The 25,876-nt window shown below is 35.9% G+C and overlaps 1 protein-coding gene across 2 annotated transcripts; it reads left to right on the top strand.

Moving 5' to 3' along the window:
• Nucleotides 1–1,694: 1,694 nt before the first annotated feature.
• Nucleotides 1,695–25,657, top strand: LOC121860688 (RAB6-interacting golgin-like). Of its 2 annotated transcripts, XM_042357966.1 has the most exons (8): nucleotides 1,695–1,787; nucleotides 3,524–3,622; nucleotides 4,589–4,737; nucleotides 6,350–6,467; nucleotides 8,937–9,189; nucleotides 9,515–9,655; nucleotides 12,805–13,012; nucleotides 14,125–25,657. In XM_042357966.1, exons 3-8 carry the CDS (start codon nucleotides 4,666–4,668, stop codon nucleotides 14,581–14,583), a joined length of 1,251 nt encoding a protein of 416 aa, XP_042213900.1. In that variant the 5' UTR covers nucleotides 1,695–1,787; nucleotides 3,524–3,622; nucleotides 4,589–4,665; the 3' UTR covers nucleotides 14,584–25,657. The 2 variants fall into 2 exon arrangements, with proteins under 2 accessions (XP_042213900.1, XP_042213899.1); XM_042357965.1 differs by lacking the exon at nucleotides 3,524–3,622 and having other exon boundaries at nucleotides 1,701–1,787.
• The last annotated feature ends 219 nt before the right edge of the window (nucleotides 25,658–25,876 follow it).

Below are 25,876 nucleotides of genomic sequence, written 5' to 3'. Positions count from 1 at the left end.
TCCACCACACACACACAAGGCGTCTTCGCCATTCTCCTGCTAGGGCATTTGGACGTCACAACCTCTGGATCCACCTGTCCGTCAATCCGCTCAACCATCCGGGATAGTTTAGGACACTGGTAGAGTTATTCGACCGAACTGGGATAGTCTCTCGTGGGTTGGGATGGTTTTCGGTGCCATAGTGACTTACACATTGAGTCCACAATGTGTATGAATGTTAGTTTACAATTTGTTTATCATTTATATAGACGAGCGAGGATGCAGAGATAATTTATAACATATTACTCTGTATCGACGAACGTGATGTATATATATATAGGTTTACACTCACGAACTGTACATAGATAAATACATTACATAATACACATGTGAGAATGTGTATTTCACTGCCGGGATGTGTAATATATGTGATGTACGGGTGAGTGAGTGGGCGGCCCGTGTACAAGTCCGTCATGCGCTGGTTGTCTCCAAGCGGCCGCTATTACTAAGGAAGACTAACACTCATCATCAAGCATTCCACCGTAATCACCCCGTCCCTCCAGGCTACACCCCGCTGTACATAAGAAGGTGTACATGGGAGGTGTACACGGGAGGTAAGGCTAAAATTGACTAGTTAAGTTTTGGGCAATTTAGGTTAAGGTAAATTAGATTAAGGTAGATTAGGTTACTTTAAGCTAGATTAGATTAGGTTAGGGTATAATAGATTAGTTTAAGTCAAGGTTAGAGTATTTAATCATCAGGCGAGATAAACTGGGGTGTTTATTCTATCTATGGGCCGATTTTGCGACCCTGAAATACTGTGGCTCCCCAGACGACCTTGACCTATATATGTATACAGAAGTCCTGGGTATAGATAGGCCTAGTGGGATCCTCAGATAGACCTACTCTGACCAGTGTCCTGTTACTAAGGCCAACGGTAGGTTAATGACGGGTGGGTAGGCCTATACACACACACACTTGTCTTTGATGTAAGCAGGAAATAATGCTCATGCTTATCTAGTAGTATTGTCTAATTAGTCTTTATGGGAACAACTTAATTATCTCTTACTAGTACCACCTAATTAATTCTTGCTAGTACCACTTAATTACCTCTTACTAGTACCCCTAATTAGCCGTTACTAGTACCACCTAATTAGTCGTTACTAGTACCACCTAATTAGTCGTTACTAGTACCACCTAATTAGTCGTTACTAGTACCACCTAATTAGTCGTTACTAGTATCACCCTTGAATATGACGCATAGAAAATGTGATTTTGTAGTCCATAGAATAATGTTACAAGTAGACCACGACTAAACCCATTTAAGGCTGAAACCATTTATTACTGTTTATTAGCAGTTCGATCAGTTTATTTGTTATTTTTAACGTAACTTTATTGTCCAGTGTTAAAGCAGGAAGAAACCGGAGTAACCTGGAAGAAACTTAAAACTGGAGAGAGATGGTGTGTATATACTTTACATTTAGTCTACCTGTACAACTTGGCAGATTGTCAAACATACCAACATTGTAGTTGAAATATCTAAATGATATATTTAAAAAAAAATATCGTCAGAAAGTGATATATATAGTTTATGATAAAAATACTTATTATATAATTATTTTATAATATTATAGACACCAACAGATAGTAAAAGGCACGATATAATTTACATATTAGAGAGGCGATGTTGGCAGCCTTGACTCATGACAGCAGATGTAAACACACAATGTCTTCAAGGGGCTGGGCAGGCTTTACTGAAGAAGATATTAATAATGTTCAAAAAGGAAATGGCTTACGAACTGAACAAGGTATTTAGAGACATTGCAAGCATATTATACTTCACGTCACTGCCACAATCCACCATATTACTACGAAGAAACTTAAAAAATTGCAATTAGGAAACATTTGTGCATGAGAGTGGTGTCAAGGTTACTGCTTCATGCTTGTTGTGGGGTGACCTGAGACTGTTAGTTTTAGTTTAATAATATATAATAACAGTTCTGGTATTTAATATGATAATTTTATTGTTCTAAATAATGGGTGAAGATTACACAGTAGTTATTTGTCTGCTCGTCTAAAAACCCTTTATAAATATTGCTTCTGTTATCTGTCTGGCATTCGTTCTGATTGCTCGAAGCTGATGGCATTGATGACGTAGACTAATACATTTAGTCATTTGTAAATGTGGTTAGATTAGATTAGGCTGGTTAGATTAGATTAGGCTGGTTAGATTAGATTAGGCTGGTTAGATTAGGTTAGGCTGGTTAGATTAGATTAGGCTGGTTAGATTAGATTAGGCTGGTTAGATTAGGTTAGGCTGGGTAGATTAGGTTAGGCTGGGTAGATTAGGTTAGGCTGGGTAGATTAGGTTAGGCTGGTTAGATTAGATTAGGTTAGGCTGGGTAGATTAGGTTAGGATTCAGTAGTTAGGATCAATGTCATCAGCCTCGAGCAGTCAGGATGAATATAAGATAATTACCTTTGGTGAATGTATATAAATGTCCGTGACCAGATAAATAACAACTGCCATACATAATGGTTATTTATCCAGTCATGGCATCATCATCCTCAGCTAAAGAAGAATGAATGCCGGACAAATAGCAGAAATAGGTAAAGGTCCGTGACTGGACAAATAACCACTGCCTGAAGATTAAGACGAATCTCCTAACTCTATATCTTCATATTTATTAACAGGATCACCACTAATAAGGTTTATATCAATCTAAATAAGGCAAGTTTGGTGAAGAAAATAAAACAAAGGTAATACTTAAGGTAATTGTCAACAACTGGAGCAGTTTAGGTACAGCGGTAACGTGCACATCTCACCAATATGTCAAGGGTTTGTGCCTCAGTACTGACACAAGTGAGAAAGGTGTTATCCAGTGTGACTCTCACTACCAAACACCATAGGTTTTCTCGAGTTCGGTTTCCTCCTGTACTAACACTGGACAGACCAACCACCTGAATGGCTAGTAAGGTAATAAGTGGTGAAAATTAGTCAAAAAAAGATTGGAGGAATTGCAACTTTCCTACTTTTATTTTTCTCAATTTTTTTCTCATGCATGGATGCCATGTTTATGGTTCGACTGTTTACGAGCTTGCCAGCAAACAATTCTAACACAAATTAACCAAACCTGTCCCTGCCAACTGTCCATATCAGCTGTTAACAAAATAACACCCAAACAAATTTACCTAACCAAACCTAACCGAAAATTATAATCCATTTCCATCCTTGGTTAAGTTTGTTAGATTAGGTAAGGTTTGGTTGGTGTATCTTATTTATGATGAATAATTTAATCAGCTGCTGGTCTCTGGCAAACATTTGTGGGTGATGAGACACTTCAGGTGTGAATTGCCGACCAGGAGAAAATATCCAAATTAAATATATGAATATTGCTGTAAAACTTTGTTATTTGTTGATATATTATTAATTTGAGAAAGAAGCTATAATTGTTTTTACAAAACTGTTAAAAAGTTGCTGATAATTTTTCTCTTGTCTGGAACAGAAGTGTTAGCTAATGTATATGAAACGTTTGTCTTTTAGTGCTCGTGTAAACAGTCGATACTGGTGGCTGCACAGAGCCGGTGTATCAACATAGCTTTGTAGGAAAGTTGCAATTCCAACTTTTTTTTTGTTTTAGAGGTAAGACAAGTTTTGTTCTTTAGACATTTTTCCTTAGGTTGTTCCTTCCGACAGGTCCGTATTGTAAACTCTTGCCATATTTACCATTAGTTTTGCTCAAAGACCAACTATTTTCAAATAGTTAGGGATTGAAGACACTCCTTCACATCAAGAACACTGCAAAGTACTGTACAGTAGCTGCAATATTTGTACCTTTGCTTTTCCAGTTATTCTCACTGAGGTATAACTAATGGACATGTCTGCTACATCCATCCTCTGACAGTTTTGTTTGTTTAACTACAATCACTGCCACCAACCAAACACACACAGCTAATTTTACATGTGAATGATTCAATTGACTGCTACATTATATGATTTATTGACATGAGATAAATCAGCCTAGCCTACCAAAACTTACTTAACAATGGTGTAAAATATTTTAATTAGGATAGGTAAGTTAGGTTGGTTTATTTTATCTCATAAATTATATAATGTAGTAGTCATTGTAAGTGTTTGGAAGGAATGGTCACTGGAAGTGTGTTTATATTAGCAGATCAAGTGCAAATATGACGTTGGGTGGACATGGCAGATACACGTCCATTATCTACAGGAAAAACTATGGAAAAACCAAAATTAAAAAAATGTAAATCCTCAGCATAATTTATGGTGTACTTGAGGTAGTTGGGGAGAAGTTGTTCAGTAAAGTATTACTGTACAGTAGTTGAAAATAGGTTGTTTAGGTGCTAAAGACTTGGGGTATATGTTAAGACAAGGGTCTGGGTTGGCCAACTATTGTACTTAAGAAAAATATATACTGTTTAGAAGAAAACATTCAGATTTTTTTCATTTTCTTATAGTAAACAATTTTACCTTTGGTATTCAAGGACAGCTGAAACTAGACAGTCTAATTAGTAAAATTGTTATTATGTTTCCATTGTTTTACTGTATGAATGCTTGTACAGTACATTAGTTTTATTTTCCTTATAGTACAGACTCAGAAGTCAGACTTGCGTCAAGCCAGGCTTCAGTCTGCAGGAAAGATTCCCTATAGAGAGAAGCTGGGGATGACCAAGGCAGTCAAGACTTCTCACAATTACTCCCCCATCCCACCACAGGCCAGACTCTCCCAGTCCCAGGTAAGTGATAAACACTGAAACAGTAAGTCATTGCCTTCAATTGAGAATGTTGTGAGAGTCTCTTAATTTCTGGTATCGTGTTGATACCTTTTTATGGTGAATTTAATTTAATTGTCTTAGTAAATTAATTATGTGAATTGGAACTTGATTACTGTATATCAGTATTGTATACTATACTCTTATTATGTTACCGCCTACATTTTTTTCAATAACTTTTCATATTTTACTATGTGATGATTTTTTTATACAGTACTGTAGTAAAAATGTTTTTTTAATGGAATTTCAACAGCAGCTCTGAGACAATGAAAATTGATCTTGTGATTAATCCTCCGTGGAGAGAAAGAGAATTCAGTAATGGAGGAAACTCTTATTTCATAGTTGTTCATTGTTGTTTATTTAGTATGGAGGATGAGTTATAAGTATGAATCACCATTTAAGTTGTATACAGTACATATCTCAAGCTTAGATAACACTGATGTTAGATGATTTGGGGTTATATTTACACGGTACCTATACATTCAGTCTACTCTGTGTATAGTCTGTATGTCCGTAGTTAGCTCACTGTCCCCTATATTTAAACTGCTGTAGTACTGTACATAGACACTGTGTATACCTTCCTATTCTGAAATAAAACAATAAATCTTTTAGATATTATTTAGAGACTTTTAATGTGTAGTTTTGGCTTATGTTCAAGGGATATATCCACCTACTTACATAGATAGATAGAAGGATAGATACTGTATGGTGTAGAGACTGATTATGATGTGGAAAGATTTACACAATACTTTCTACCTATGGATTAGTTTGGATCTTCATCACTTTGTCATCATTACCTCACTAGATATGGAACTAGAGATTTGAATAACCAGTGTACAGTACAGTATAATTAGGGGCTTACCTGGTAACCCACAAATAGCAATACTACAGATCAAGACTTGAACACTTGCTTGATGTCTTTATCCAGAAGCATGTCAGTAACCAAAGTAGAGCTGTTGGTGGAATGGCTGATTCTTCTCCAGTTAAGACCAAAATTGATGGGTCATGTACTGTACAGTAATGTGTATAAAGAACTTATATATATGAAATTTGATTGTAATAAACAGGCAGATGGGTAGACAGCATTATATGTACTCCCTATCGAACTTTTTCAGTCAGGGGTAAAAATTTTTGTGTAGAAAAAATATGAGACTGACCATTGAATTGTCCATTGGCTGCACGAATCTAATGCACAGCCTGGGAGAACACCGTGTTAGTGCCGGGGGCGAGCAACACTGTGTGAGTGAGTGCCCGGTTATAGCCTGTGAGCCAAGAAATAAACATACTCCCGGCAGTGCCTCACGGGTCAGGTCAGGATGTGTTAACAGCGAAAAGTATAAAAGTTGTGGATGGAAATTTGATTCTCCATAGGTCAGTCAGGGAAGGTGGGCATAGGACTGACTATGCAGCCAAAAATCATTGTGTCATGTGTGAATTGACACGACTTAATTTTCTCGAGTTTTTAAAAAGGAATAAGAACGTTTTTCTTAATGGTCATATCTCTCCACATTCTCTAATATCAGTTTGATTAAGTTATTACGCCATTATGAATTGTAACTTAAGCTGTAATTCTTAGGATTCGGAGCCGACCAGTCCATCACGTTCCTCTGGTCACAGATCCCCAGAATCACTAGAAAGTTCCTCTTCACATTCTGAATCTCCAGTGCCCCCCTCACCATGCAAGTCTCCAACAGGTAAGCAATATGTAAGACTTTTCAGTTTTGTAACCTTATGTAAGGATCAAGCAACTCCTTGTAGTCAGTAAGTCCTGAGGTCAAAACCCTAGAGTCCTGACTTTTGTGATCAAGATTAAGAATAAAATAAATTTGAAATTGAAATATCTCTCCCCTTTGTACTGGGTTTTTGAAGGATAACCAAGTGCTAAGAAAGTATTCTAAAATGGGAGACAGCTTAAGACTTCTGCTGCCCAGCTAAACACGAATGCTCCAATCCTCTCCTTTGTTGACGTTGACTCTAGAACACTCATTGGGAACAAGCCTTCAGATCCAGTCACATCTCAGCAGTGTGGAACTGGTAAGAACCTACTATGATATCATGGACAAGCTAAGTTTTAGGTGTTAGTTTTATACATGTGATAAGTTTACTGTATATTGTTTTGCAACAGTGTTTAGTTTACTAGATGATTTCAGTGGCTGGTTAGCTTGTGCACTGCCCTTACTGGCTGTCAAGGCTATGAGGCTCACTTTCAGATTATCTTCCATTTTTTAAACTGAGATCCTCTTCTAATTCTTCCTCAGTCTCAGTAGAATAGTGGGAGAGGGGCAAGTTGGGTTGAGAGTGGTCATAGGTGTGGAATTTTTGGCAGGTGACACATTGACTCATTTTAATGGATTTTGGAATAGGATCTTTTGTCATTCAAAGCTCTGTAATATGTTAAGTTGGAGAAAATCTTTTGGCAACCCAGATCATAAATGGGAGGAACTTGGATGCCCTGTGGATTTAGGCAGTTTGAATTGTTAGGTTAACATGGTTCGGCTTTTGAGGCTGAGTAGTTTAGGGATTTTTTTTTTTTCTGAAAAATTTTAGGTCATGGAGTGATTCTGGACCTCATGTACTTAAATGTGGGAATCTCTGATGTTCTTAGGGGCTATCAACATTAAGCTGTTGAGATGAAACTTAATCTCATTCCCAGTACAGTACAAGGTAACTACATTTTCTAGGCAGTTGATGGCTCTGAGAATCTTATACAGTATAAGCTTTTAAGAATACTGTATAGTAGAGGTTCTTTGATATTACCTCAGGAGTTATGGGAAGTTACTGGGAGTGTTCATTCTAACGTTAAAACTCTTCTGTACAGTACTTGCCACACTTGTTGCTGGGAGCTTAGTGTTAGGGCAGTTGCCTCAAAGGGGAAGAGGGCAATGCCCTCCAAACAGGTGTTAAATCCAATCTTTGTCTCAAATGTTTCTCCTTTAAAATGGGGAAAATGGATTGGTATACATTGCTTGACAACCACCGTGTCCTAGGATTTACTTCACAGGAGGACTTAATTAAGTGGATGTATTTACTACACAGTAACTGGAGGACAGTCTGCTTTAAATCATACTGAAACAGAAACTGATCTGGGATGTCACTACTGTATTTGAATGTCAACAGTTTGCGAAATGAATCAGAAGCTAATTCAACTCTTCTCAAATGATTTTTCTTTTTACTGCTGACTTTGAGTCAGAGAGTGGGAGAAGACAATGACTTACACCATTTTCTCAATTTATTGAGTTATGTGGTCTTTTGGGGATCTTTCTCGCAATTCTAACTGCATGAAAAGCACCTTTGGGTTCTCTATTTCTGGGCCAGTGTTCAATCACAGAGAATAAATGGGGTGGAGAGGGGGTACTGCAGCAGCCGTGGTCATTGGTGGGATAATCATCAAACCATGTACTATAAGTTGGAGAGGCTGTGGGATTAGTGTTGTCGATACTTAGAGTTTCAGTATAGGTATTCTCTTGTTGGGGACGTTTCAACTTGGTCAGCTTGGTTGTACGCATTTAGTTTAGTGCAAACTTAATGACAGCCTTTGGTAGTTTATCCACCATAAAGGTCCTGATTAGCTGCTCCATTTGTGGGCAGTTAGTATCATGGATTCTTGGGACTGTTCTTTTATGTCTTACTCTCTGAGGCTTCAGGATGATCTGGTTGGATCGCACTCATTAGGGATACAAGCTGAGCATAACACTTGAAGACCTTTTGGTAGCTCTTACCTTCCTTCCTCAGCTGGCTTTAGTACATAGAGTTGCATGATCCCTGTGTGAGGTTATAAATGGAGAATTGATTTTGATCCCTAGCCTTGCTGGCTGTGTGGTGTTGCACAATCCTGGCTTGGGTATAAAACATGGTTTCAGGACCAATCCTTCATTTACAATCTTTTCAAACTTGTTTCTCTGTTGTGTTTGACTTAGTTGAGGATAGTAATATGATGTACTGTATCATAAAACATTAGTTATGCTGTTAACAGAATGGGTTTCACTATGATTCCTGGAACACACAAAATTGGTGGCTCTTGAAACTGTTCTCAAAAGAAGAGTGATGTTTTTTAGTTGTGTATAATACTATATTTATTTTTGTATTAATGATTGATTATTATTCTCAGTGAGTGCCATGTTTAAGACTTTATTAATTAACACAATTTTCACTATTATCCACAGGTAGTCATGCTAAGAATGTCAAAATTCGCCTGCGAGACAATAATTCCTATGAATTAATAACAACAAATGGGTCATTGTTGGAGAACCAGCCATTTGGTTCAAAACCTGAATTGGAGGATAACATTCAAAGTGAAGATTGTGAAAAAGATAAAGAAGATGAACCTTCACTTGAAAAGTTCCAGAAACGTCAGAAGATGATGGAAGAGCAGAATAAACGACGTAGAGAACTATTAGTTCAGGCCATTGCTGATAGGTATGTTATTGTCATATACTGTATGTGGAAAATTGACTAAAATAAAATGTTTTACATTCTTAAATTTCATATTGGAAATGCTCAGATCTTCTGTAGAATAGATTACAGTATCCTGTTAAGTTGATTTTCGGTTCACAGATACTTACGTACTTTATTGTACCGTACAGTACTTTGGTTTGTTTTTCACTTTTATCAGTGACATTTATATTACTTAGAGTTTGTTGTATATTTCAATGTTTTCACCCTTGAATTAATATTGAATGTGATATTGTGTCTTCTATACAAATGTACAGTGTGACAACTTTCAAATTCCTTTCTTTTACAGGAGTCGGCGTACACAGTCAGAAGCGCAGAAGTTGAAGCAGATTCAGTCAGAATTAGCTAAGTTGGATTCTCTTTTGTCTACTGATGTTTCCATCCTCCGGGACCAGATAGAAGTTGCCAGTCTGGAATTTAATGAGGCACAGTGAGTGAGATTAAATGTGATATATCTAATATTTTATTCATTGGATGCCATTCAGCTGTTCTGTTGGTAAGTCACTGATGATAGAGTCTTGTTATTTATTACCCAGTTCAGTCTTTTATCAATGTTTATCGACACTGGTATAAAGAATTGTTGGAGTTAATAGTACAGGTTGACAACCCTTTATCCGAAATTCCGAAAACCGAAAAGCTCTGAATACCGAAAGTTTTATTTTTTATTTTTATTTTTTTATTTTATTTATTTTTTTAAAATGTGTATTAGCCCACCCGGGTACAGGTCCGTGACCCACATCGGGGCCTGGGGGGCGAAAATGTAAAAGTAATAATAATGATAATAATAATAATAATAATAATAATAATAATAATAATAATAATAATTCATAGTAAATAAATTTTTTAATAAAAAATACACACGAGTCATCAGGAAAGGCACTGACATAGATGGTAATTAAATATATACAGTAGACATTTATCATATTATAACTGTCATTCTTACATTCAGCATCTGTCAGATTTGTGGTGTACACTTTGGGGCTCATCTTGGTATCATCATTGAATTGACTTCAGGACTTTAGCTCCACCCACTTTGGTATCCCTAGGAACTGTTACTATTTGTAGCCGATAACTAATTGTTGGTCACTCTCTTGTTAAGAGAGGTTAAGAACTCATTTTGTAAACTTTGTATTAGTGTTAAGGATGTGTGGAAGTATGTATGGAGTATTAGTACTTTCTGTTTCAACCCTTTACTGTCACTTTCTAGCATTACTTACCCCACTGTCCTCTTTTCTTCTCTTTCTTGAAATGTCTGTTAATTTAAGTCACCTTAGAATTTGGGAGTGGAGGAAGGGTAACAGATAGATGGATGTAAAAGAAAAAAGAGAAATAATTCATCCCTAAAATATTCCAATACAGTAATTGTTTGAAACATACTCTACTGTGCTTCTAAACCTTCAGATATGTTAATACTGTACTGTATTTAAATTTTTAACATTGAATGGGTAGGTAGTGCATTATTGTATAAAAGGTTTGTGGTAACTAATAAGAAGAAAGGTTGGAAAGAGACTAATAATATTATAACAGGGGAAGTAGATGTAACTGGTTCTCTGTTTTCACCACCAGTCCCCTGAATTTTACCAGGCTAGTAAATGTTCAGCTTTATGTGAGGAATATACTCGCTTCTAGTTAACAGTGTCCTTTGTGGCATTTTCTTACATTTTTACAAAGCCATGAAGTAACTTGAAATGGTTCCTTTGTCCACGAATAATTAGCCCTTTCACTACGGGAACACCGCTTTAATATTTTATTCAGCTCGGAGGGGAACCTGTACACAAGAGGTTAATACTATTATTGTATTTGACTGTTGGTGCAGTGGTGTTTTGTGATGCTGCCCGAGTGGTTCATAACCTGAATCACATACACATTAGTTATATGAAGGTGAATCAATGGGGACTCTTTCACCATCAGTTTAATATTGGTCCATACAACTCTAAAGGGAACCATAATACAATACAGAACGTATTTCTATCACTACCCTGTTCTCTGTGTCACTGAAACATCATCCTGCCCACAGATTGGTGATTACACAAACTCATTAGAACATTTATATCTTGTCTTTAAAAATTAGGAAGCGACTAGTACTGCTATCCTCAACATCCACCTCAGCATCTGTGTTTACGTCCACACTCGGGTAAAGATTTAGGTCCCTGTGTGTGGCGACGTCCATGTGCATGTGTATGATGGTTGCAGCAACAGCAGAGATGAGCTATATAATTGGTGATTATGTGTGCATGATTTTAAGTGTTCTTTTTAGATTGTGTTAATTATGACAATAGATTACTTGTCATAATATGCAAAGTGATATTTCAGTGAAGTTTATTGCCTTGTACTGTATGTTAAGCTTGACACATAATGCAAGAACTAGAAAATATAGAGAGGAACACCACCATAGTACAGTAATGTATTCATGAAAGTGGATCATAGTTCTGTACTTAAATAGTCAAAAGATAGAAAAGAAAGAATAGTGTATAAAAATCTTTTGCTTCTGTGGAGTGACTTTACCTTGATGAGTTTAGTCCATGACCTCAACATGACAGAGACTGGCTTGGTACACACTGCCACCTCCATCTGTGTCTGGCTAATGGTTCTGATCCACATAGATTATGATGTACAATTCTGAACAGTAGCTGTTACTGTTACAATTCACTATAATTAGACGTATTACTTTTTTATGAAGTGCTGTAATCGTTAATTACGGTGTCTGAAGGTTACCCGTCACCCATTTATATTTACAGAAGGCTGATGATTAATTCGGAAGATGTTAAGATTCATTACGTAATTGTGTCACATCTGTTATTCACGTGTATACAGATTATAAATTGCTAGTCATCACAGGAACTCCTGTTATTCAGCCAGTTATGTTTCGAGTTAATACCAAGATTAGATTAAATCTTAACAAGTGTCTAGGAGTAGGGATTAAATAAAGGATTAGCTGCATTCCTGCTCTAGCCAGAGACCTAAATAGGCATTAAGTACTTTTTGAAACTGAAAGTTTCCATTAGGTCAGTACCAAGTAAACAGTGGACATTTCTTTAGTCATGTGTTCATTTAAAAATGGTGGCCACAGCAACAATTCATGTTCTTCAGTGCCATAAATCCCCCCAACCATAACACAAGTGAGGGTTGGGTTTGATGACCCAGGGGCCCATACCCATCCTGTGTCCCATTCACTGCTAGGTGGAAACAGACCCTCACCTGCCAATATTATGATGATGAAATGTGAAATAAATCCAATCTGTGATGGTTTGATGGAGAAGGTTACCTCTTGGATCTCCTCTGGCAGAGGGGTTGCTAAACCCAGCATGGAGAGTATGAGTGAGTATGCACTCCCTGGTAAATATCTTGTGATTATTTCTCAGAATAAAACTATGGGTGATTCATGGAAACTATTAATAATTAGAAAAGAAAGGTATGCATACCACCCCTACAGCAATACAGTAATGATTCTTCATGAACAAAAAATTTTGCAATTTGGCTAGTGTAGCAGGAGATTTATGTCTGTGGTTTAGGGTGCATGTAATTGAAGAAGGATGTGTATGATGGACTGTTTTCATCATGTCTGTTTTATTTTATCAGAAAACGGTATGACAAGGCAGAAAAGGAGTTCATTGAAGCAAAGTTACAGCTGTTCAGTAAACTGGACAAGAAGGAGCTGCTTACGGAACACCTCTGCCGAATCATTGAAGCCAACGAGCGAAGGAAGGCCTGTAAACTCTCTCAACTTATGGCAAAATTAGAGGTGGCAGATGTTCCTTCTGAAGTTGCAGATACTGGAGCAGAAGAGGTAAAACTTTTGTGGTATTTTATACTCTTTCAAATCTTTTCTCACTTAATGGTTGGTAGTTGAAAACAAACATATACACTCACACATTCTCTGGTAATAATTGTCATGCATTCGGTGTAAATTAAATACTAAACATCCTGGCACTGACCTTTTCAAAATTCTTAAGGGGTTCTGTCTGGGGTGCAAAGTTGCCTTGATGCTGCTTTTGGAACCTTTGTTGTAAAAGATTTTATATTACGTACGTCTGTGGGTCTAAAACTGTGTGTCATGCCAACCTCTTAACTTAGACATTTACAAATATTCAGGTATTTTAGGGAAAGATGTATGTTCCCAACACATGTCACCTTGGTTCTCTAATATATTTTCAGGAATGGAGCACAGTATTGGTAATTATAGGAGTGACATTAAGAGTGATGGAGAGGTACAAGTTTGGGAATGTTATGGGGTGTAGATAAGAGACTGAGATGGCTGCTGTTTGTAAATGACAGTACTCTAGTGGGTATTTCAGAGGAACTTTATGAATTTTAGTAAATGAGTTTTGAAGAGTGCGTATTCGGAAAAAGTTGATAGTGCACGTGAAAAATAAGCGAAATAATTAAAATAAATAAAGAAGTGAGACAGGGAGAAGCAAATGTTAGCTTGAATGGAGATAACTGGGGCTGTGACACATGACCAGGTACAGTATGTACGTTAATATGTGCTGTACAGTATACCATTAAATTTTTTTCATCTACTTCCAACATCAGTTTTATTTATATTTTCATTCCAGGAACATTTGGTGCCTTTAGGGAATTTAGATAATATTGTTTTTGCAACCTGGGATACAGTATACGTATATACTGTGTCCAGAGCATGTCAAGTCCATTTAATTTTAGGGGCAGCAGGTCAGAGTAGTAAAATAACTTCAATCTGATTAAAAAGTAAAATGGTTTGCTATTTGGACTACTTATACTCTATGACTATAAGATCAGCTGACACTGGACTGGCCAATTCAATACTGGGCCTTTGAGTAGGTTATGATTTCATGTTAGCTTAAGCAAGTGAGTGTTTGTATGTGATTCGAGTGGTTCTTCTTGAGGCAGAATTACAGTAAATTCATATTATTGTTGCAGATTTTGCCACAACTGGCCAGCCTAGATGAAGTAACATATGCAGCTTGTACAACTATTAAGGATCCCAAGAAAACCACTTTAGCTTTACAAATGGGCCTTGCTAAAATAAATGGTGACATTCCTGTACAAATTGTAAAAGATATACTTGAAGATGAAAAAGAAAAACCCAGTGTAAATAATGAAGAGAATACACAAGAAAGTAGTGACAGTAGTAAAAAGGTTTCACAGATAGATGGCACAAAGGAAACAGAAGACAGTACAACTGTCAAATCAGAAAGTGTACGTCGAGGTGAGGAAGGAAATGTAGAGCTTGAAAAGATTACTTCCGGTTATGCTGAAACATGTAGGGCTAGCGTAGATAATCCAGACAAGGAAGGTGACCTGGAAAATGACCCAAAAATGAAAGAAAATAGAAATAAGGACGAGGAAGAAGAGACCTCGAAAGAATGTGGTCACTGAAGGCGGTCTAGTGAGCTAAAGATGGGTAGCTTTTGTGATGCTAATAAGAAGAGTGCCTCGTGTTCCTGCAGCAAACTTCTACATACTGTCCTGTAGTAGGTTAGTATTATAGTGTGTAGCCACGTAGTGTACCTGTGGCCAAGGTACTCTTACATTATTGTTTCTGATGGACAATTGGATATTTTGTGTCTTATTTTGTGTACTTGTAGGATGTAAAGTTCCTATGAAAAGAACGAAAGGGTATGGGTGTACCTAATTGTTTGTTGATATTTAGGTATATGCATGTCAGGGTTTTCCAACTTGGAGTTTTTGTAGTGTGTCAGTCCAATTTAGTATTCCTTGGAAGTACGTATTTCATTTTATTTTTTGAAGAATTCTTTTTTGTTCTTAGTTATGGCACTCTGAGTAGCAGGGGACTAATGTTTAAGGTTTCTGTCTCCCATGGCATTACCTTTTTTTTTCAATAAGGATTTGATAACCTGACTGATATTACAAGAATTTTGGCAAAAATCCAAGTGTATCTCAGCCAAAAAATTATAGTACAGTACATTAGGGCAGATCTTACTTTATCTACATGTATATAATCCATGTACAACATATACAAATAAGAACCCATATGCATATAAGTAAATAAATACAGTATTTGTATAGAAATTTATTTGCAAAAATGCAATATACAGAGAGTACACACATACACACACACAATGTATGGATACTTAAATAATTTTAAGTAAAGAAAAGTATGGTCACATACACATGCAGGAATCCATTCACTCATAACCGTCGTGGTATACCGGTAGTAAAAAACTTTCAAGGATAGTAGTCAAGTAGTGTGGGTACTGTACTGAATGTCAAGGTCAGAACCTGAACATTGAAACATAAATCTGTGTTGTATTATGACACTGGAACATGGCTCTGTGTCTTGTAATGAAAATGGAACTTAAATCTTTTTTTTTTATGACTGAAGAAAGTGGAATGAAAGCTAAAGGTGGAAAGTAGGTGTGTGTTTTGTGATGTGATTGGACTATACAGTAGTTCTATGTTTGTAAATGTCTTGCTATGAAATAGACCACAATCACCTACTTATTCTAAAGACCGTTTCTCTTGTATATACAGTTTGCATTTCCTATTGAAGTTAGATTTGAGAGAGTGCAGGATGCCTTTGTCTTCAGGGTTGTTTAGTGTTGACAGTCCAAGTTATGTGATGATAAGAGTTTGTGCTTAAGTGGGAAATTACCATAAAGATGAGTGCTTAATGGAAAGAACAATGGCACTAAGGCAACATACAGTACACATACCATTGCACCATCATATCAGTTTTCAAAGTACTGTACAGAGATCCATATTTTGTTTGGAAATTTTGGAAAACTTTGCAAGATCCACACTGGTACTGTTTTGAGGATGAGGATACTGTTATTGTATATCTGTTTGTGATTGTGAATACCATTTTCAGATCTTGTTATCACCAGTTTATTCATCTTTACCCAAAATTAATCACCAGAGAGCATTGATTGCCACCGATGAAGGGGTAGAGCAAGCCCTTGTTATGTTTTATTTGATCAAGCTGGTAAAATATAATTAATGAGAAACAATAAAACTATTAGCTAATTTACACTGTACATAGTGTACTTGGTCATGCTCCAAGGCTAAGAAAGTGCTCTTTCATATCATTTCTAACATCATTCTTCTGTAAATGTATCCATGATTTTATGATATACGGTACAGTAGGTCAAGGCTGGTACAGTAATATTAACTGCATGTTTTCTTACAGTTTGGTAAGCTTTAGTGGATGATTGTGTGTAGTGTTGATGAAATGGAAGATACAGCTATTCATAGTTGACATTTAGGTGTTGTCAAAATTACTGAAGGGTAAATTCAGACATTTCTGGGGTTTATTGGAATATGTGCCACAAGAAAAGAAACTGTGTTATTTTGTCTGACACTAATACTGTATTTTAATTTAAGGTCTCCATGACACAGTTGTTAATGTAGATTTTCAGCACATATGACACAGGTTCATTTCAATGTCAGGTAATGGTTGGTCAGACATTATTCTGCTATGGGAGGTGTGTGCACAATTGGCCACCAGCCATGTCAATGCCTTAGGCTTAGCAAACACTTCTTGTTTGGGGATTTCTACCCTACAAATAGTGAGGAAGAGATTAAAGTATTGTAGTTGTATTTTCGTTTGATGGATTTTCTTCCACTAGTGTTGTTTAATGTTGGACAAATTGCAGTTCATGGTAATAGAATATGCAATTTTAATACAAAAATATTTCCAGTGAACTCATTATGCAAGGTAACGGATAAGTTTGAACATTCTTACTATCTTATAGGTACTGTAAGTTGGTGCTGAGCACTGAACAGAATTTTTTTATATGTTATTTGTTGTTTACAGTACTGTACAGAGCTGTAGTCCTACAGTAGGTAACAAAATGTGCAATTTCATTATACAGTGGAGTTGCAATAATTTGCAGTTTAGGTACCAGAAAACATTATGAATGTATGTTATCAAATTGCAAATTATAGTACAGTTTACAGTAATTGATTTAAGTTAAAATAATTCATTTGTTTCATATGCCAAAAAATATGCATAAACTGTCCCAAAACTACTTCAAATAACACTAAATATTGTACAGTATGTAATACATAAAAATTTCAGTAACTTATAGATATTGTACAAAAAGTAGTTCTATGTTGTATTAATAGTACCCTCCCTTCCCATAACAATCCTCTGGGTCACACCAATATGCCAACATGGAAACAGGCAGGCATGCAGCTGGCTGCCTGTTCAGCTCTTTGCCTATGTAAACAGCACCAGGAATATAATGAGACATAAGAACTCACTTGAGGTTGATGGTGGGAATTTTTTGGAGAAAATTTATTAATTTACGATATTATTTTATTTACCTGGCACCAAATGAACCTAAATAATATGGGAATTAATGGTGAGATTGCATGCTGTCAAGAAGAGGTTGTGGGGTTATGAATTTCTGCTCAATCCAACTATCTTACCTCCTACTTCTATACAATTTATGTCCCTTTCTTCATTTTTCTTATTTTGGAGTTTAACATTATATTTTCTTTATTTGTAAGTCACACTAGAGCATTGAAATTATATTTCCTTGACTTCTGTGGCTTCTTATGTAAATAAAGCCTGCGGCAGCTGGCACTCGGCCTTGAATTATAAATATTTGACCACAATTAAAAAAAGTGTTGGTAATAGAGGTACCCACGAATTTAAGAATGCGAATATGTATTTAAAGAATTATTGCAACTCAACTGTACAAGCTAAAGGACAACATTATGATATGGTACTATTGTACAGATAATTTGAGGAAAACTTGTGAAGAGTTGTCTGCTAATGTTTGTGTAAAGTTACTGTTCTCAGTAACAGATTAGGTAATAATTAATGCAATCTTTCTTTTGTAATCATGTAAGGTTAAGGAGAGGTGTACAGGTATATACAGTTACTGTTGCAAGATATTAAGTGACAGGTCGAATTGTGCAAAGTATTTTTCCCATTGTTCATATGCAATCCTGGTTAACTGGTTCGGTAATTCATGACTTTACCCACATATTAGGCAAAAGACTAATGAACTACGTACAGTATTAACTAAAAGCTAAATACTGTACTAGTATGTGGCTGAGAAAGCTGCATACACCAATTGAGAACATACAAGATAAGAAGTTTGCAAATATTCTATCATAATAATTTTATTTAGATGTAATTTTCAGAATGAACTTCTTGTTCTTGGGTGTTACACTCTTAATTACTTATCATACGCATGTAAGTTAGAGATTGTATATCCATTAATCTGTCCATATTAAATTATCTTTTTGACAAATTAATTTAGGGGCCAATTCTAGTCTTTTTTTTTTTTAATAATTACTGTATATTCCTGAAAACATAGTACACATTGTTAATCAGAGTGCAATATAGTTTTTCAGCTGTTAGCCAAGTTTACTGTAATGTAATTTTCTTTACATTTCAGTAAATGTAACTAATTGTAACACAACTAATCCATGAGACAGAAGGAGCACCGAGACGACCTTGGTGATTTTATTATTTCCAAGGGTTCTGTTGGTCATGATACGTCTGGTCTCTTAACGCTGAAGAATTAGACAGGTGGCTAGTGATAAAGAGATTCTTAAAGATGAATGTGTATAGGCCATACTTTTTTACTAACAGGCAGCACCTGAGTTATGAACACCAGCACTTACGAACGGGATCCCAATATATTCATCACAAAATATGTAACTATAATCCCATTTTTTATATTACTTTCATTATTCTATATTGTTAAACACCACTTTATTTACAGTGTTTACATAATAGTGTTTGTTTTTTATGGGATATTATTGTTGTTTTCTATAGGTTGGGTTGTGCTTTAACCAAATTTAAACTGGAATTGATGCTGTTCCGACTTACAAACAGATCGGCTTACGAACAAGGTCTAGAAACGTAATCCGTTCATAACTCAGGGACTGTCTGTACTGTTCATTGCATTTGAGAAGTATATTTATTTCTTATATTAATACTTTAAAGATTTATATATACAGGTTTGGTATTGAGTCCCCGACTGCATATCATGGTGCTGGAAACAATATCATAGGACTTTAGGACATGCCTGTCCTGGGAGTTGTTGTTTGCTGATGACTTAGTACTGATAACAGATACTATTGAAGTGGCAGTGGAGAAATTGAAGGAATGGAAGGATGGAACACACTCAAAGGGCTTGAGAGTGAATGTGGCAAAAAAAAAAAAGCATTGATGAGTGGTGTTGGTGAGGAACCCATGATGGAAAGTGGAAAATAGCCATGTGCTGTCTGAAGGAAAGTTTTGACAACAACTCAGTAATGTGCAACAAGTGTGGAAGGTGGGTACACTATAGGTACATTGGAGTAAATGACAAACTGCAGGATGATGTTGACTTTAAGTGTTCTGTATGTTCAGATGACCATGTGCCCACAGCAAGGCTGGAGAAACTCATCATTGGGGATATATTGCTGGACTGTGTCAATGAGGTCTGTTACCTTGGTGACATGATCAGTGTTGGTGGGAGTACTGAAGTGTGCTCAGTTGCAAGAGTCAGAAGTGGCTGGAGGAAGTTTAGGGAGCTACTGCCTTTATTGATAGCAAGAGAACCTTCCCTCTGTTTGAAAAGAAGCATTTATGTGATTGGTGTGAGAAATGTGATATTGTATGGCAGTTAACATGGGTAGTTAAAGGGGATGACATAAGTAGGCTTAAGTTAGCTGAAATGAGAATGGTGAGGTGGATGTGTAATGTGATACTCAAAGACTGCAGGCCCTGTTCAGAGCTAAAGGGGCAGATAGGTTTTGAGAATATTGGTGGAGTTGTGCAAAGAGGCAAGCTGAAGTGGTTTGGGCATGTGGAGAGAATAGCTTAGATCAGTGGGTCAAGAGGTGCATGAGCCGAAATGTGGAAGGGAGGAGAGCCAGGAGTAGGCCAAGAATGACAAGTGGAGGAGGTTGTAGAGGTGATATTAAAGTTAATATAACTTAACAAGACAGACTGCAAGAGACAATGCACCATGGAGAGCTGCCAACAGGTAATTGTGGCTAATCTACGCAAGTGTGGAATTTTATGACATTGAGCTCATTTTCTCTATTAATATTCATGCTCTTCACTACTTAGAGTAAAATGCCTTAATAATATTTATATGTTAATATTCCCGATGGAAACATTCTTAAAGGCTGGCAGAATAAAATACAAGGTATGTGTTCATACATAAGCAAGTGTATGCCTATACTAACATGTATACTGTACAGTAGCTAAAACAATTATCTGTGTAGGTGGGGGTCGATATGCTCTGAAATTTTACGTGATTAGTGACAGTCCTCGTACACCAAAATTTGTCGTCCATGGTCTCATATTGTTTCCCACAAAGTATGCACAGATAGTTGTTTTAGCTACTGTACATACAGTACTGTATACATATATTGTATGTATTCACATACACTGTATACAAGGGTACACACACTTTCTGTTTCACTTACACTCTCCAGTTCCAGTTTTCTTCCAGTGAAGAAACTTGATATTTATTGGGCTGTTAATAGTAAAAAAAAAAATTCTTGTTTATGTACACTAGCCAGTCATCCCTCAGGAAGTCAGGATTGTTGTATGTAATTCCTTCCAAAACCAGAGAAAGGGTGATATAATACCAACTATGCTAATATCGGTCTTCCACAGTGACTGAGGCAGTGCCAAACTATGTGATCTCTAGATAAAATATTTGCTGTACTGTAAATTGTACATAAGTCTTTAACTCCTCCAATTCCAGGAAGAGTCATGAGTGATCTTATACTGAAGTGACGCCACTGATAGATCATGATTAAGTGTAGATTTTTAAAGGTCTTTCAAGTTTCAGTCTAAGAAAGTCAGGTTTCAAAGGAACATGAACATTATCTAAAATTGTGAAATGATCATGTTGTCAGGATCGATGTACTGTACAGTAGTTACGAGATATTGAGGATGCCATGAGTGAATTCTTATTTAGTAATATTCATTCTAACGGTTGGAGTAATATGGTTCTAGTAGGTCCTCCAAGTGTAACAGTGCCTCATGTGCTGGTTTTTAATACACAGGGAGGATCATTGTTCTAATTACAGTACAGTATTTTGGCTTAATTGAAAAAAATTCCCACAGAAAGTCAAGATCTCTTAGTGTCAAGTGTGGCCTTCTATGACAGTATGTGAGTGAGGCTGTGGGAGTACCCTAAGTTCATTGCATGACCCTCAGAATTATGTTCTCTTTAGAGGCAGCTAAGTTTCATAAACTGCATAGGCAGTGAGGCTTTAAAAATGATTGTTTGGGGAGTTCATAAATACTGCTGGAAAACTTGAGTATTGTTGTCATTTATTTGTTTCAAGCCAATAAATGACAACAATACTCTCTGTTCTCCCTAACCTCACTATTATAATTTTTACCAACGAAGCAATGTTAACCATGACCAGATATATTTTATTCATTGACATTACAGTACAGTGTACTGTATTCCATAGTCATTTAATTGTAAAATGATATTTACCTTTCGAATTGCAATATTGAAAATGTTACACATGCCCTAAGGAAAGTATATTTCATTAGGGTATATTGAGATTTTTTTATGGCTATTGTTAGTATTATTAGTCATCTTCCATGTGCAGCATGCCATATTCTTGAACAAGTAGGGATGGAGGGAAAAAGGCATCGCTTTTCAGGATTTTTTTGCTGCTCCATCAAATTGGTATGGAAAATTGTTCCCTGAAAGTCAGTGTGATTAAGAGTGTGGCCTATTTATCCTGGCTCTTAGGGCTCAAACCTTAGAATATGATTTCATATGTAAATTTTTTTTACAACTGAAGACTGCCAATGTGCTTCAGTGTTGTTAATGATAATATATAACCGTATTTGTACTGATATTAAACTACCTGACGACTAGATGTAAGACATCATATGAGGCGGCTTCAGGATATGTATTAGAATGATTAGTAGTGAAGGAGTTAAATTAAATGTTCTTAGGAATTAATTTTAAGTTAGGAGGAGGGAAAGAATAGATTTCTAAGTTGTAGTAGTACCTTTATACAATCCCTCAAAACCTCCATCACACTACAATACCATATTGTATGTGCACTCACCTTAAAAATACTTTGAAGAGGATCTTGGCCATAAAATGTCAAGCAATGTATTCAATCATTTTTAACAGTTCAAATGGAGTGACACCACTTGATGCAACCATGTTATAGTGCGGCACTTCATTGGTGATTTTTATAATACCCTGTAGTATCTCGTGGCCTGGAGCCAGTGAGTGCTGTTCTCTTGCATCAGTTAGATGGGTACCCCGCTTTGGATTTCAAGCCATCTAATGAACTTCCATACACAAGACATCATCAAGGTAAGTACACAGTAAATTAATTATTGACATAAAAGAGTTGAACATTTACCAGTACTGTATTAAATAGTATTTAATACAGTATTATATTATATACAGTACCTATATTATATTATATTATACTGTATTATATTATATTACGGTATATTTTATTTTATATTACAATTAATGTTCTTTTAACTCAAACTTTCATATTGCTTTATGATGGAATCTGGGAGATAAAAATATTTTTCTTAAAGATTTATGGCTTAGACTCTGAAATAAAACTAAATTCATTGTGATTGAAGGAAAGGTTTCAAAACCACAAGGAGTACATACAGTACCGGTAGGTACGTCCCCTGTATGTGATGCACCATCAGTTGGTGTGCAGTTTTTCAGGTGTGACTACGAGTCTTTCATTTGGTAATCAAAGTTGTGTACAGGTATTTGTTTCTGTTGTAGTTGTGAGAATGAGCTTAAAAGATAACATGGGTAGACAAGAATTGGTCTTAATTACATCATTGCTGGTTGGTTGGCATAGGTCTGGCAGCATGACCAGCCAAAGTTCTCTCAGGAGAGTGAGGGAATTAGTTCAAAGTCAGGAGTGATATTCATAGAGCTGACTGATGATGAAAGTATATGTGATCACCAGTTATGATATTCATGTTGTTGGACCTAAGTTTAAAAGACCTGAAATATTTTTATACCCATTCCAGATTCCTTCCTGTTTTAATCAAGATGTTTATACAGTACTTGTAAAGCTCTTTAAGCATATCTTGTATGAATGATCCATTTACTGCAGAATTATAATTAGAAATACTGTGTATGGTACTGTAATATGTTTTTATCATATTCACATATATTAAGTTTAAATTAATCTATACTTTACTAAATGTCAGTTTTCATATTTTCATGTGTATTCTTGTCTTAATGCCTGATTACTGTTCGGTTAGATAAGGAGAGTATTCAAATGTCCAGGATCGAAAACATTTTATGACAAACTGTTTGATTCCATTTTCAGTGCCATGTTGATTCATAAACAGGGGTAACAGCATTTAAAACTTGTTCAAATTACTCATCAGTATATTAATGTACAGTATTTGTACATATATTGTATATTTTTTTCCAATACTGTATTGCAAACCCTTTTGCTGTTTAGTGCAGGGTGGCTGGGATGAAAATTAACAGATTATTCATTATTCTGCCATTTTTCTAACTGAGTTAACATATATTTTGTTGTGATGTTCATCTATTTATCTGGTACAGTATACTCTTGATTTAACAGAATACGATATAACGAACTCTCTATTTAGCGGGAGGAATTTTTCTGTTATTTTTTACTCAATTTAGTGAACTAGTTCGCTAAATTGAGATTAATTCCGTTAATACGCTCACACCTACAGACACCTGATATGTACGTAGAAACATTATTCATGGCTTACCTTAAACTAGGGGGTTCGGTGTTTGTTTTTCCCTAACTTTTTCCAATTGATAGCCGCACTCTTTTGACTTTCTTCCCCACACCACTTCCTTTCTGAGAGACTTTTGGCATGATGTCTAAGCACAGTACAGTAGTTAGTTGAACGAGGTGCAGGCTGAGAGGTAGCAGTGAACAACACATGCGGTGGCGGCAGGACACAGACTGAGCGGATGTAAACAAACCCCACGTGCTAAGCGGCGCATTTGGCGCCTAATTTAATGGAATCGTGCTCGATTTAGCGGAAATTTTGATTTAACGGAAAGGGGTGGCTCAAATTAGTTCGTTAAATCGAGAATTTTTGTGGTAAGTACAAGTACATTCTAGTGTCATTGAAATTTACTTCTTTGGGTAGAATCAGTGTGAAAAGTTGCCATGAACATTATGTTATCAGTGTTTTGTTGTTAAGATCTATTTGATATATGTTTTGTACTAAATATATTAATATCCATTACAGTACATCATTGTTATGAAGCTTTGGCTCAGTAAGTTTGTCTTGCATTCTTTCAATCTTGTTAGCAAAAAAAATTTTGCTCTATGCAAATGAAGAACAACCCCAAGGTTTGTAATGTGTTTGTAAATGTTAAATTTAGCTGGATTTTGTGAATATTCATAAATTTTTAATAATATTGTAAATTCAGCTGGTAAATATTGTCAGATTAAATATTGTACAGATTGATCACCATAAAATGAGTCAACACTGTGTAGGTATAAGTGAAAGATGTTTTGAATATTCACAGGTTCTTATTTCTATATTGGTCTTTGATATTTTGTAAGCATTTCTTATCATGATTGTAGGAGAGAGGTTGTCAGTCAATTGGCTCAAGGCCTGACCTAATAGGTTCAAACTTAACCCAAATACTTGTACTATTGGCATTAGGACTAAAATTTCAATAGATTTAGGCTGTTTAACCAACCCTCTAACCGATTTACAGAGAGATTTTGATGAAGTTAACTTAAGGACACTTGAGTTCATGGTCAGTGTTAATCCTGACTTTTAAAACAATACTTGTATCAGGACCTTATCTTTCAGATTATCATCACCTCACCTTGATGTAGTCTACTTATTATAAGTTGAAATACACTAACACCTCTGACCGGTCTACCTTGAGTTTGTTTTCTATATTGTGTAACACTGCATTTTTGTACCATTTGTTTCAGAATAGTTTCATTAGAAGGTTATAAAAAACTTTGAGGAAATATTGTGATAGAATAGTGTTGCATGAATGTTGGCCATACCTGAAGTTTTTATGTAATACGTACTGGTATGTACATGTGATTTAGATGACAGTACAATAATTCAATGTTCTTCTAGTGTTGCACCACTGTTTTGTATGATCTATGTTCTCACTACCTGCAACAGCTAAAGGACGTCCAACATCTCAATCTTTCCGTAGGTAGTGAAACAGTTATGTATATAGTTAGGTGAATAAATCAATGAAATGTAGTTGTTGTAATAGCCATCAATATATAATTTTATGAGCACAGAAGAGGACAATAATTATCTTGATCTGGTTGTGTAGCATGAAATGTGCCTTAATTAGTGATTGCTTATCTTACATTCATTCATGGTGCTGTTGGTTACTGATTGAATGATTGAGTATTGATAGTTATGGTAGTAAGCAATGTTAAATAGAATTGATTTTTTTTATTGCACTGTTAATTTTTTTATATTGCACTAATTTGTCATGTTATTGCTTTTTTAATAAACCAAATAGGTAAGTCGGTCAAATTTAATACCCCTTTCCAACTTTACAGTACTGTAGCTTGTTTTAATATTGGAGTGGAATTTCAATTTGGTAAACTATCTGGTGATTTAAGTAGCTATAAGCAGAAATGAGAACAATAGGACACATTCAATTGTATATGACAATTTCTTTTCACCTACAGCAAAGGACACAGCATCTATGCATCATATATTGCCATACTAACAAGCCCA

Source organism: Homarus americanus, unplaced genomic scaffold (genome assembly GCF_018991925.1).
Source record: "Homarus americanus isolate GMGI-L3 unplaced genomic scaffold, GMGI_Hamer_2.0 scaffold48393, whole genome shotgun sequence".
Classification (NCBI taxonomy): Eukaryota; Metazoa; Arthropoda; class Malacostraca; order Decapoda; family Nephropidae; genus Homarus; species Homarus americanus.
The sequence above is the reverse complement of the archived record's forward strand: the minus strand, read 5'-3'. Positions and strand labels throughout refer to the sequence as shown.